This window comes from Miniopterus natalensis, chromosome 4 (assembly GCF_054644295.1).
Source record: "Miniopterus natalensis isolate mMinNat1 chromosome 4, mMinNat1.hap1, whole genome shotgun sequence".
In the NCBI taxonomy this organism is placed as follows: Eukaryota; Metazoa; Chordata; class Mammalia; order Chiroptera; family Miniopteridae; genus Miniopterus; species Miniopterus natalensis.
This window is the reverse complement of record NC_142084.1, coordinates 37924639-37939080: the sequence shown is the minus strand read 5'-3', so window position 1 is coordinate 37939080 and position 14442 is coordinate 37924639. Positions and strand designations below refer to the sequence as shown.

The following is a 14442-nucleotide window of genomic DNA, read 5'->3' as shown; positions in this document are numbered from 1 at the left end:
CTCTCCTTGCCTGCCTCCTGCCTCCTTCAAACCTAAGCATAAGTCAAGGACTTCAGTGTCTTAGAGTAAGGACAGAGGAGGGAGACCAGTTTGTAAGCTATTGCCATAATCCTGATGGTAGAAGATGATGGTGGCTGGCACCAGGGTGGATGCAGTGAGTGTAGAAATAAGTGGTTGGGTTTGGCATGTGTTTTGAAGGGAAAGGCAGAATTTTCTGCAAAATTGGAGAAAAGATAGGAGAGAAAGAGCAGAGACAGACTGCAGCAGACGGGCTTGCTGTGAGCTGCTTTGGGGAAGCCTGAGCTGGTGGTTGAGAATGGGGAGCTGAGGAGTCCAGTTGGAAACATCCTGAGTTGGAGCTGTCAAGAGGAGAGCTTTTGTTTGTTTCAGTGTTCCCATCACCATGTATTTTTTGTTTTTACTTCAGCAGGATTCTTACAGATATTTGCAAATATAGAAGTACAATGGCCAGGCCGACTCCAAGCTGAGGCCTCTCCCAAAACAGGGCCTCCCTACAGCGGCTGCCCCAGTGTCAGAGAGCTTTTGTCTTTCATCTGAGTTCAGGAAAAAGGTCTAAGCTACACATGTGACTTTGAGGATCATTAGCACAACTGAGGTATTTAAACCACAAGATTAAATGAGACTATTTAGGAAGAACATGTAGATTTTAAAAAAAGAAGGAGTACCAAGGACTGGGCCCTGGAGCAAGCCAGTGCTAGAGGATGGGATACAGGAGGACCAGCGAGAAGCAACTGAAGTGGGATATGCACTCAAGAATACAGTCCTTGTGTCAATTATATTTTGTAGCAATTAGAGTATACGGATATGAATATTATTTCACTGTGTACTTCCAAAATATGACACCCAATAACAACATGCACACACGCATGTATGAGTATGAGTATATATATTATAATTAAATATTAAAGAATTTAAATAAATATAAATTAAAATGTATATATTCACATATATACACTTTAATTGTTTTACCAATGGAAAACTATTATGAAACCAATTTCAATTTTTATGATCTATGATTTGCTATAGTATTTACAGCCTATGAAATATTTTTTTTTGTCCAAGCAGATACGTTGTTCTGCTGCTGGTTTTGTCGGATTGATGGTTAATTCAAGTATTTGGATTCAGTTTAAATTTCAGACCACTATAAAACAGAGTTTAGCTATTTTCTTTTTATCTCAATAATTAAATTATACTCATAACTTTTCATTTAAGAAGCTATAACGGTGAAAATATATGACATGTTTAAAGAGTAAGGCGCTGAATAGGTAGATGAAATTTATGTATACTTAAAATTATTTTGTGTTGGCGGTATTTTTTTCCATACCATACTATTTCATCCTGGATGCCAGCATTGGCTTTTACTGCAGAAAATGAATCTCTCAGCCTCACTAGATAAGGTGCTCATCGTTAAAGGGCCAAGTCAGGAGAACCGATGCCTGCTGCATAACTCCGCTCCGACAGAGACTGACTCAGGAGCAGGGGCAGAAGTTATGCTGATGCCCCACGATGGGGACTGAAGAATATATTGGGGGAGAGGAGAGGAAGCGGGGGGGGGGGGAAGTATCCTGGGAGGGAATGGGTGATGGAAAAGTTAGGGGAGGCAACATTGGTAATGGGAAAGGAACAGAAGCATCTTGTGCTGAATATAAAAATGGAGTGCAAAAGTAGCTTTGTAAAGTGTTTATGAAAATTAGAACAAGTTAGGGATAGGAACGTGTAAGATGAGTGAGCTTTTCTCAGAATCATTGTGTAGCAAGATCAAGGGGTCAGCGGGGATAATGGTGAAAACAGTGACAGCAGGTGTCTGAAGGTGCTCTACTCTCCGCCTGCGTCCGGATTTCCCTTTGTTACAAATGCTACAACCCACTGTGGCAGAATCTCCCGGTGTTGCCAGGGAATCTGCCTTTAAAAAAAATAAACACCCACACCCTGCCCTCATCTCCAAGTCAACCTCATGTCTGCTAAAATTTGAGCACAGCCGAACTAGGATAGAAGAAAAGAACATGTGAGAAATAACTTTTGAAAATGTATGTGTTAGATTCAAATGGAAAAGAGATGCTAAGGGAATTTGCAGAGTAAGAAATACATAGAAAAAAATGAGAATAGATTATGTTCAGGAATAAAGTAACAGTGAACTGCTGGGAAAGCAAGATATGAGTGAGGAAAGAAGGCAGTGGTCACAGGAGTCAGAAACAGTGCATGGGAGTGATTGTAGAAGAGGCCAGGGATGACATCCTCAAAAAGAGGGCAGTGAAGTAATGAGAAAAATGGAAGGCCACAGGCAGCCTTGGGAGGGCTAGCTTTCCAAGCAAGAGCTAAGGTGTGGGAGGCCTGTCAGTACCCATAAGATGACACCAGAGAGCAAATGACAATGACAGAAGAGCAGATCCGTGAAAAGGGATCACTGAGCAGCTACTACACAGTGCTTTCTGTAGGCTCTGTAGTAAGTCCCACTCCCTCCTGTCAGAGCGGCTGGGCATGGGACATCACCCCATCCTGGTGACCCATCAATACCTTTAGATAATCATTATCTTTGCAAAAAGAATGCGGGGTGGTTTGATTTACTAAAGAGCGTGGTGGATTGAACTTTGTACCACATCTGAGCACAGATGATTTTTGTTAAAGGCACACTCCTGCCCAAGATTGGAAGAGCTAGAAAGAGACATAGATAACGGGCAGGGCATTGCTTTCTTTGTCTTCCTCACCATTGTTATTTGTCTAACGCCTTAATTTGCATTAAGATGTATATGATGAGTAGTCAAAGTATGTTTTATTTTTAAGCTTCTGCTTCTGAAATTTAAGTCACATACAAAATTGAGAGCAAATTCTCTTAAGTGTCACAGACTAGCAATGTGTTTTCTTCATAAACTCTACCCCTCGTTGACTTTTCACCCTGTCTTAGGAATTATCCAAGCAGCCGAGGACATTCCTTTTAATCATTATGCAAGAAAAAAATAAATAAATAGCATAACCGTCATTATATGCTTGCAAAAGAATATTTTCTCCTTGAAGAAACTGATACTTTCCCCTGAAAATCCTTAGTGTAAAGGGAAGGGGAGAATGTCTCCTGGATGTGAATTTTTCTTATTGGCTTCTAATGTTTCAAAATAAGAAATGGAATGCCAGGGAATTTAATGTTTTAGAGGGTAAGTATAGAGAAAATATTCAAGAAATGCTCGACATAGTTTGCGAAGTAATATGAAAATTGCTTTGACAGTGGGATGTAGAGCGATGTAAGGGAGCTTTGCACCAACCATAGCTTCTCTTTCTTCTCCTTTGCCGGCGTTTTGCTCTTTAATTCCTTTCCCTGCTGGGATGCCTCCTTCGTCTTTCCTAATGACACTGGCCCAAGATGCCCGCCCTCCATGGAATCCCTGCCCCCATAACATGCTTGACCAGTTCTTAGATGATGGTTATAGAAGTCAGCAATCAATTTTAGAATTTTTATAACTTAAACGAAAAACCACAAGGAGTCAGGCTGGGCATGGCTCAGCGATTGAGCGTTGACCTAGGATCCAGGAGATCAGGGTTCGATTCCCAGTCAGGGCACATGCCGGGGTTGCGGGATTGATCCCCTGTTGGGGGCGTGCAGGAGGCAGCTGATCAATGACTCTCTCATCATTGATGTTTCCCTCTCTCTCTCCCTCTCCTTTCCTCTCTCTGAAATCAATAAAGATATATTTAGAAAAACAAACAAAAAACCCCACAAGGAATAAAAAAGTGATGATAAAATAGCATAATGGAATTTTTGCTGGGAATGTCTTTTTTCTATACAATAAAATTTAAAATAGCTGAGAAAATGATCTTTGCCCCAAGCATCATGGGGGAAGATAGAGGTTGTTGGATGCTTGCTCTGTGTTAAGCACTCTGTTGGGCACTTCCCATGAATGAGTACCATCCAACCCACCTCTTATAATTATAAATGATTATTTGGATAACTGAAACAGAGGCTGCTCAAGGCCACCCAGCTAGTAAGTGCCAGAGCCAGGATTTATATTCAGATTCCCCTGAATATAAGACTCTGTCTTTTCCCTCTATACGATTTGACCTCAAGTTCATTTTTTAATTAATATGAGCACTAATTGGTTTTGATTGTTAATACTTGACATGTGTAAACATAAGGAATATCCCTAGTGGTTGAGTAAGGATCAGATTTATTTTACCTAGTCTTAAAAAATATCTTGGTCATTTTACTTTAAAACCTCTCAGGACATTGTAAAATCTCTTAGAACAGTTCTTTTCTGCTCAGTAGGAAATAATGATATGTGAACTTGTGTTTATTACTTGCCACCTGATACTAAGTGCCGCAAATTCTTTCTGTTTTGTGTGTAACTTGCCTTTATCTTTGTTGTTGCAGTACTGGATACCAGTTTATTTACTATTCGCCTGAAAACACAGCCAAAGCAAAGGAAGTTCTCAGCAACATCAATCAACTACAACCTCTGATAGCAACCCATGCAGACCTACTGCTTAATTCTGCAAGCCAGCATTCTCCAGACAGCTTGAAGAATTCTTTAAAGATGCTTTCAGAAAAAGTAAGATCCAAATCATCCCTACCACAGGGAAAATGAAATACCCCAATTCACATTGGTGTTACTTTTTGCATACATTGCCTTTCACAGCACCTGGAAATGTAAAATAGACTAAGTTAAAAAGTAAGCTTCAAACTATTGCCACAGGAACAAATTGAATTGGCCCCCTTCTCTTTGCAAATCTTACTGGGCACTAATTTTTTCCCTACTAGGAAATAAAACCTATTATTGGTTGATATATGTTTTTCTTTTCTTTGACATCCTTCATTTTCTTTGGTTCACGGTCTTGTCAAATGAATTAAATTAGATTTTGAAAATTATTTTCCTCTGGTGAGCACCTAATTTTTATGCATATGAAGCTATACATTTGAATATCAATGTCACTTCATTTGAAAGCAGGACTTTGATGTGAATTCTTATCAGTGGTATTGGAGTAATTTCTCTGCCTGCTTCACTTTCAACATTATTCCTTGGGAGATGGTTCTAAAATTTTCCAAAAATATTAGTCATTGTTTGAAATGTAGTGGGGCCTAAGCCTTAAATTTTCCAAAGGTGACTTGCACCTTATATGCAGAGAGGAGAGGTAACCTGGAAAAGGTGGATACTCAGCATCAACTTCCATAACTAATTAGGGCAACTGAATGACACAGACAGAGCCAAGATAGAAAAAGACAAATTGCAGCTTGATTTTAAATGTAAAACCAGGTGTCCTGGCACCCAATTCCAGTACACTCGTCCTTGACCTCTGCATTCTGAGGACACCATGCAATTTATTATGAAATACTTTCAATAAATATACCCTGGAAGAAACTGACCAAAGAAAGTTCTCATGTTATTATTTTAGAATAAAATAGCAGTTTAGTTCTTCACATCCCTGAAGAACAGATTCATAGAAACCTGGATACTATATACGTACATTTTTTTTATTCAGCTATGCTAATTTATAATAATACTGTGCACTTGTTTAACATTTTAAAGTGTGCATTATTATATATTTTCTCTTAGGATGCAACAAATATCTATTTTCATTAAAAATTAACTAATACCTATTCAGACAGTTAAGTGAATTGTCTAATAAATTAAAAAGTAAAAGAAAATCAAAGCCCAAGGCTTCCAGTTCAAAATGCAACATTCTTTATATGTCGGATCAGGTGCCTCCAGCATGACAAAGGAGGGAAAAACTGACCCAAATTTTACAAGTCCTGACTTTGTCAAGTATTGTGCTAGCTGCTTCGTGACTGATGTTATTGTATTTAAACCTGAAGTGGTGGGTATGTACTGATTGTCTAGCTCACTTCTAGAGGCATTTTCCAGGCTGTAGCACAAGAAGGGAGAGACCAAGGAGGGAGGAAACTCTGGCATCCTCTATGGAATATCTGTGTTTTGACATTTACATTTTTAAAATTAAAAAGAAAATTTTAGACAAGCTCTTCAGTAATGCTTAAGTATTCTGATAATCAATAAGTATGCCTAATAGTCCATAAATATGTTATAGCCAGGAAAAAGGGGTTGAGGGGAGAAGAGAGTGTTGTATACAGTAAAATAATATAATTTCACTTCAGTTCAAAGAGGAAAGTGTTATACACAGTAAAAGAATGTAATTTCATTTTGGTTCAATTCTTTTTGGAATTTCTAGATGGAGGTGAGGGTTTCTGGATTCACCTAAGCAGAAATGTTAGTAAGTGGCACATCGCTGCAGCGATCACAGAGCAGGATTTATATTCTTCCTGTGCACTGGGCAGGGACTTGTCATTTCGCAGGTCATTTACAACTCGCTGCAGTGATTTGGGTGGGGGGACAGGGCACATATTTTCTCATCCTTTAATTCAGCATTGCTCCAACTTTTCCCCCTATATTTTTTCTACTGAGTAGACATGCTTCGTCAACTAATAAATCTGTCAGCCCTTGAAACCAGGAGGATCTTTTTAAGTTTGCAAGCCATGCATTTTCTTTATATGAATGTGCGGCTGGAATTTCAAAGAATTATCCAAGCTAACAGTTTTGCATAGTTTATGAAGACAATTAGTAGCTTATGGTTTAAAATAAAGTATGATTCATTTCTACCTAGCCATGCTGCTGGTGCTTCAGATTCTATGTCCCAAGACCGGTCTTCTATTTTTATTTTTTTTTTGATTAATTAATTAATTTTGCTAGCAATGGCCTAATGAACACTTTTGCAGGCTTGAGCGAAAAGATGGGCTTTTGGAAAAAGGCAGGCCGCGGAAATTTCCATTGCAGGGTCAGGTGACTTCTTCCAGCTGTGCCTGCGCTGTGGACACAAGGTGGCAGACTACTTATTTCCACCGCTCTAGGAAGGTCCTATAGCCATCAAACCTTGACCAGCCGCCCGGTGGGTCAGTCGTTTCAACATCAGCAAGGAAGCAGGCAGTTGGAAGGGAAATAAAATCAGCCGCCTCTGTGTTTTTGTGTAGGGAGTGGAGAGAGGTGGTGACATTCCTGCACTCAGCTTCCCTGGGGTTCCTTCTGGCCACCTGGTCTTAACTTGGCTTCCTGGACACCCAGTATTTGTAGATCCCGGGCCCAGGTCTCTATGCTGTCTCATTATGATGTAGGATTATAACAAAAGACAAACTGAGCTTATACGAATAATTCCAGTAGACAAAGCATAGGTCAAATTTTTTACATAAGATATGAGCGGAATAAAATGCACTTTTTAAAATAATAGAGTGGAATAAAAATGCACTTTCCTTTTCCTTAGATGAAAAGTATGCAATGCTATGGACAAAAAGAGCAAGAGAGAGAAAAAATTATATAAATATAAAAATATATATATAAAAAAAATTCAGACTGAAAAAATAAGGGCCCAAATGTAGGCAATGCACAGCCGAGTCTCATAGCTCAGACGTCTGTGTGACATTAGTTTCCAATGCCCATTGCATTCTCTCTTCCACAGGCATTAACGACCTTGTTTAAATGGTCATTATTATCATGCTAATAAAAAGCAATGCCAAGCACCTAATTATGTGGGGTATGACAGTCAATACTATGGAACAAATGCTATATAGACACAGTCCTGAGCTTTTACAATGTAAGAATTTAAAAGAATGGAATGTTTCACAATGTTATATTTGTGAAATGGCAAACAACAGCAGAAAAGATTTTGTCACAAATATTTTCTCACAGCATATTTGAGAAAAATCTCACATGATTCAAATCCTGTATCTTTTCAACTTTAGCAGAGTATATCAAAACAATCTATTGTATTCAATGAAGGAAAAGAGCATTTTCTTCCAAAAGTTAACTCAGGGTTTTTAAAAGAAATGTTCTGTTGCCCTTAATAATGAGCCAGGAAGTCACTATGCTAAGAAGCTGAAAATACACATAATATACAGATTACTTATGTTGATAGCTGAGAAGGAATTTCTCAGTAATGTTGGTACTGAGAAGGAATTTCTTATTGTTTATTTACTTTAATCACTCCTAGGTCTAACTCAGCCCCACACTGAACAGAACTTAATGAATAGAGGAATTTGTTTATTTTTTATAGTTGGTGAAAGTGTGTGTGTGTGTGTGTGTGTGTGTAATCTAAGGGAAATTGAAAATAACTGAAATAAATGAAAAAATGAAACTTCAGAATTGAACTTTTATGTCTTTTTTTCCCATACTTTCCCTTATATGGTGAAGACATAATTGATGAAATAAGTAATATTATATAAAAACCAAACTTGTGTTCATTAGAATATTAAATAGCAAGGAAAATAAAGACAAGAAAGCAAAATAAGTTTAAGAATGAGACCTGTACATAAATACATGGAAGTAGAACTTCTGTTTTGGCTCTGGTGGAGTAACATAGATTCTCCACCTTAAACAATAGGAAAAGTGGACAAAATGTATAAAATAATGGTTTTTAGGCATTGGAAAAGAGGCATAACAGGAAGATAACAAACTATATGATTCTTATATTTATCTAGCTTACCTCCAGAGGCAGTTTCCACCCTATAACAGGAGGAAGAAGCCGCAGAGTAATTTCTCAAATTGAGGAAACAGAGATTAGAGTTTGGGAAAGCCAAGGTGGTTAGAATTCACAGTAAAGAGTACTAGAAAGGAGGGAACTGCACACAGAAAGAGCCCTGATGATCTGTAAATGAGTGCTTTTAAATCTTTACCTGAGTACATACTAGAGTAAGCATAGACATATAGGTCAATGAAATAGAATCTAGAAGATTCAAGAATCTAGAGATTCTAGGGAACCTAGGAATAGACCCACACATATATGTTTAAGTAACTTCAGACAAAGTACAAAGGAAATTTATTGGGGAAAAGTTATCTTTTTAACATATAATGGAGGAACAATTGGATATCCATAAACAAAATAAATGAACTTTTCTTTATCTTTACCTGATATATATAAAATTTAATTAAAGATGGATCTTAGACCTTAAAATATAAACTAAAAGAAAAACAAACTTCTAAAAGACAAGATTGGAGAAAATTTTTGTCAGCTTGGGTAGGCAAAGATTTCTTAGATAGGACACACAAAGCATGACCCCCCCAAATGAAAATAAATGATATGTAAGACTTCATCAAAATTTAAAACTTTTATTAATATTATTAGAAGACACTATTCAGAAGACACTGTTAAGAAAACAAAAAACAAAGTCATGGACTGGGAGAAAATATTTATAAAATGTGTGTCTGCAAAGGACTTTTATAAGAACATATAAAGTATTCCTATAACTTAAGGATAAGCCGAACAACTCAATTAAAAATGGGCAAACTAATTGAAAAGACGTTTCACCAAAGAAGATGGATGGATGTCACATAAGCACAAATTTGCATTAGGGAAATGAAAATTTAAACTAAAATGAGATGCCATTAACCACCCACAAGAATAGCTTAAATTGAAAAGGCTGAGCATCGAAGAGTTGAGGAGGAGATGGAACAAACTGAAACTTTCACATATCCCTAATGTGTACACAGTTATTCACATACTTTGGAAAATAGTTCAACAGTGTCTCAGAAAGTTAAAAAAACACAAAACACTCCATATGATCTAGTCATCTCACTCCTGGTTACCTGAGATAAAGGCTATTTTTTAGGTACTGAGAAGGTTGTTGAGCGAGTAAGTCTGGAGGAAGGCTTTGCGAAGCTCATCCCCAGTAGCAATAACTAGGCTGAGCTAGGACAGAGGATTGGAATTACTGAGCAAAACAGAACCTCAGTAGTGCTTCTTCGGGAGCTTGCTAAAATACAAATTCTGATTCATCAGTTCTGAGCTGGGACTCAGAAGTCTGCATTTTAATATTGGTGGCCTTGGATAGCATCTTGAAAAAAGAAAAGTTAAAGTAAGTCAACTCATAAGGAAACTATGAAAAGTATCCACATGGGATGTAGAAAGGATCTTAATTGGGATTAGCTCTGGGAATATAAAATAAGGGCCGAGCTTTGAAATAATTGAAAAGGCATAACTAATAAAAATTGATGAGTAATCCAGAAGTAAATATTACTGAAGATGATCCACATATTTGTACTCTGAGTTGCTGAATAGTAATGATATTACTCAGATGGAAAAATGGAGTACACATTTAAAAAAAATGAACACAAAAAAACCCCTTGAGATCAGACTAAGATTTCTAAACTCAAAAGACTTTGAAGTGGAAACAGTTGGCAGAGCTGGTTCAGGAGGTGAGTAGAAATGGGTTTTAAAGACCTTAGCATATGGATTATAGTTGAAGTTATGGAAGGAGTTACATCACCAAGGGGAAAAAAAATGCTTTCAAGAAAGTAGTTTAAGGTTCCTTAGGGTCCTCTGAGCGAGCAGGAGATTATAAGTCAACAAAGCAAACTGAAAAGGTCAGTCAAGAAAAAGAAGCGTAAATAGAAAAGTGCACTTTACAGTTTACAATGAACTCCCATAAGGGTTTCACGGGCAGGTATTGTAAATTTGTACAAACTAGGGAAAAGTGGTTGTTTATGTGATTTATCCAAGGTCAAGCAACTAATTTATATTGGCTGCCCAGATGTCAGGTAACACTCTTGGCTAAAAGTTCAATGTTCTTTTCTTTAAGAAGTGTTATGTGATATGTGTAAACACAATCAATGCACTGATGTCAGAATATAGAACTATTGCCCTGTGAAAGAATGCATATCAAATTTAAAAATAAACAGGATTATTTCTTGCCATGTACATGGCAATGGCAATCACTTGTTTATGCCACTGGCTAATTCCATATTGCACATGGGATTAGACATAGCTTTGAATTTTTTTGGTGACAATAAAGTCATTCTAAATAGAATAGGACTTTGATTAATTTGTTGAGATCTCTAGTTAAAAAGAATAATTTTAAATGAACGTATTCTAACTATTTCTCTGCCACTTATATTCAGAAAACTAGGAAATTCTCAGGACAAGTAATTTTTAGTAGTTTTATATTTGTAGATAATTCTGTAAGTTATTTTGAAGAACATACATATATGTGTATATATACATACATGTATATATATATGAGAATATGAATTGGAGAAATGCCAGTAAGGCAAAGAAACATTTCATTTTTCAGATAACATTTCTCTCTTTTTTAATATCAAACAAATTAAATAGGCTTGCTTTGCTTAAGTTTATGCTTTTTTAGTATATTATTGAACTGTTATTTTAAATGACTTGTTTTGCTTACCCTTATGATAACATTTAGGCAACCTTCCTTTTTCTTTTACTTAATGTAATGTGAGCTGAGTCAGAAAAGAAAAAAGATTTTCAGAACTCCAAGGCAACAGGCAACTCAGAGATGTGGTTACATACTGGCCATGACTTTTAGCTTCCCTAGCATCCTCTCAGTTGCAAGAACAAAAAAACACAGGCGTGTTGGAATTGTGTAGCTCTATTACTCTTTACAAGCCAATTTATTTGACTGCAAAACATCAGGGTCTACATTGGTCTATACTAAGTAATGCTGCTCAAGAAAATTAAAATTTTTTTCCAGGTCATGTGGATAGAATATTTCCTATTTTCTAATAGAATGCAACCCTATATGCAAGATGTTGGTGATCTAGAGAGTGTCCCAGAAGCCAGATAAGTTTGTTTTGTTTTAAAATATGTTTTTATTTATTTCAGAGAGAGGAAGGGAGAGAGAAACATCAGTGATGACAGTCATTGATCAGCTGCCTCCTGCAAGCCCTGTACTGGGGACTGAGCCTGGAACGTGGGCATGTGCCCTGACCCAGAATCGAACCGTGATCTCCTGGTTCATGGGTTGATGCTCAACAACTGAGCCATGCAGGCCGGGCAAGTTTTTCAGTATTAACACAAAGTAAAAGATCAGCTATTATTGTGTTTGCTTAAGATTTTGTGTATATTATATTATATTACAACCCCAAAATTCTCAGTTATAAAACTGTAAGAATCTACTGTATTATCTCCCACATCTTGGTGATAAATCAACCCAAATGAGATTTGAATAAATGAAGTGGAATCTCTGTGTGTGCATACTATAGGAAGAAAATGACTGCAATTATAAGAACCATGCAAGATTTCATTGAGTGTGAATAGATATTTAGCTACATGGTAATTATGTGTGTGTTATGGAGACTAGAGCTGTAGTAGCAGGAATTCAAAGAAGGCAAGCTGTTTTGCTCTAAAAATAAATCAAAAGGTTTTATTGAAATTATCAACAGAAAAATAGTTTAGTTAAGCTGAATGGAAGCAAATTCACATTTTTAATATTTACACTAACATTGATAGACACATCTATGCTATATGGAAAATTATGTAAACAGCATGTTTCCCCACTTTGCTATAACTATACTGACTTGTTTGAATACTGTCAAGCCATTTATTTCAAGTGTTTATTTTCTTTTAAATAAAAAGGTGCTTTTTTATTTTGATTTTCTAGTTTATTATCAAATTATTTTCCAACCTTTTATTCTTATATAATCTTTTTTCCATATTTCTTGTCTACTGACCTTTAAAGTGCCTTCAGTATGACTAATAGATTAAAAGAGTGTTTAAAACATCCAATAACATTTGGCAGTGAAGATAGTTATGCAGACAATTGTGGACACAATTCTGAGAGCTGGTAGCTGCTCAAAAGACTTGGGGATTTGGGGGTTGGGAAGGGGAAGGACAGAAACCTCTAGGTTGATGGTGGCTGGTGGGTGGGGTAGAGTAAGGGGAAAAATCTACTGAATTTGTTGGGAAACTTGGGATCTGTTCCATTTGTGCTGCCTTGTACAGGTCACCACACCTGTTTCTTAGTTTCCTTATGTAGTTAATGAAGAGGTCCACCGTAAAGTCCCTTTCAGTTCTAGAATTTCATGATCTATTGCAAAGAAGAGCCATGCAGATATGACATCATCTTATTAGGCCCTTGTTTTCCACAAGGTTTAACTGATTTTCTTTAATTGCATGGACCCAACAGGGAGACCTGGAGATGATTTAGTTACCACCAGTTAGGCATGGCAGTGCTGACTGCACATTGAGAGCACACCAATAAATGGTTACCTAGAGTTACAGCTATGGTGAAGTCAGCATTGTATCCAAGAGTCTCATTAAATGGTGTTTATATCAATTATTATTGAATATAATGCTATGAGTTAAAGGACCCCTTCTTGAGATTGCAAAGTATAAATATAATATCAATACGGGTCAATGCTTGAGCTACTTCTCTACTCTTTGAACAGATTGTGAGACCATGTGCACATTACGTGTACTATGACACAGAAAATCAATTACTGCCCCCTCCAGCATATTATGGGGTGAAGCTATTAAACATTTCATCAGGAAATTGAAAAGTGCAGCTGTGAAGTTCTTTACGGTTGGGAAGCTGTCGGTACTCCAGTACTGACTAGGTACTTACCACCAGCTTGTAAAATCCACCATGGCAGGTTTTACAGTAACCTCGTTAACATCGAGCGTTACTGAAACCATTTGGTGGAGGAGACAGTTAGGGGGCAATAATAGGGTTATAATAAAAGCCAAATGTTTTCATGAGGAAGACTGCCTATGTCATCTCTACTGTTGAAATCTATCCATGATGCTAAAAAGATAAAAAGTCTCCTGTCTCCAGTTTTTTAAAAAGCATGTCTTTCTTTAGCCTTTAAGTCTGTTTAAAATATAGACTATCCATAGTCTGACGACATTTTCTTTTAAGGTCTATTTGGAATTACTTGAAAGGTAGATGGTATTCTAATGATTATTCCCAGTGAAATTCATCTCCAAAGATAGGATGTGGAACTAAAATCAAGGGGGCTGAGGAGACAGATGGTGTTTATAGAGCACATGGAACCTCAGCGTTGACTTTTAGAGCTGGAGGACTCAAGGCCTTGGCAACATCCCCAAAACGAACTATGTTCCATTGATTGGTATGAATCATTCAAGTGCCAACAAATCTGCAGTTGACCTTTTCATAGCTCTACGCTGAGATGCCTACCATGGTGTTTCTAATCCTTGTACATTTCTTTCCAGACAGAGCTTTTTGTTCATGCCTTTAAGGATCAGCTGGTCAGAAGCGCTCTGTTAGCACTTTACACTGCCAGGCCAGGAGGTGTCCTTAAAAAGCCACCCTCTCCTAAGAACAGCACGGAGGAGAGCTGTCCCCAGGATCCACCCCCACCGATGAGAAGACAGGACTCCATCCCCCATCATTCAGACTACGATGAGGAAGAGTGGGTAAGTCTCTTGCACATCGCTTGCCACCCAGTGTTCAGTCCTGAGAAATAAAGTCAGAATGATAAGAAATCTCTGCTTTTCATCCAAGCCAGGGAGAAAGCAGTCACAGGTACAGACTGGGGATAAGTAAGTCACATTTTTCCTTAGGGGCAAATTATACGTGGAAGTTTTATTCCTAATCACATTCCTGTGACATAAAAATTTATTTGCTGTCAAGCAAATCATATAATCATAACCAAGGATATGTCATCAAAGCAAAGATGT

At 37.3% G+C, this 14442-nt stretch overlaps 1 protein-coding gene across 5 annotated transcripts in view; it reads left to right on the top strand.

The window, feature by feature from the left end:
• INPP4B (inositol polyphosphate-4-phosphatase type II B) overlaps window positions 1-14442 on the top strand; it is a 531720-nt gene that overhangs the window by 426681 nt on the left and 90597 nt on the right. For all 5 annotated transcript variants that reach the window (XM_087816497.1, XM_087816494.1, XM_016206930.2 and 2 more), the window contains 2 exons: window positions 4379-4556; window positions 13975-14178. In XM_087816497.1, coding sequence (XP_087672623.1) covers window positions 4379-4556; window positions 13975-14178 — 382 coding nt within the window. The remainder of the gene's footprint in view (window positions 1-4378; window positions 4557-13974; window positions 14179-14442) is intronic.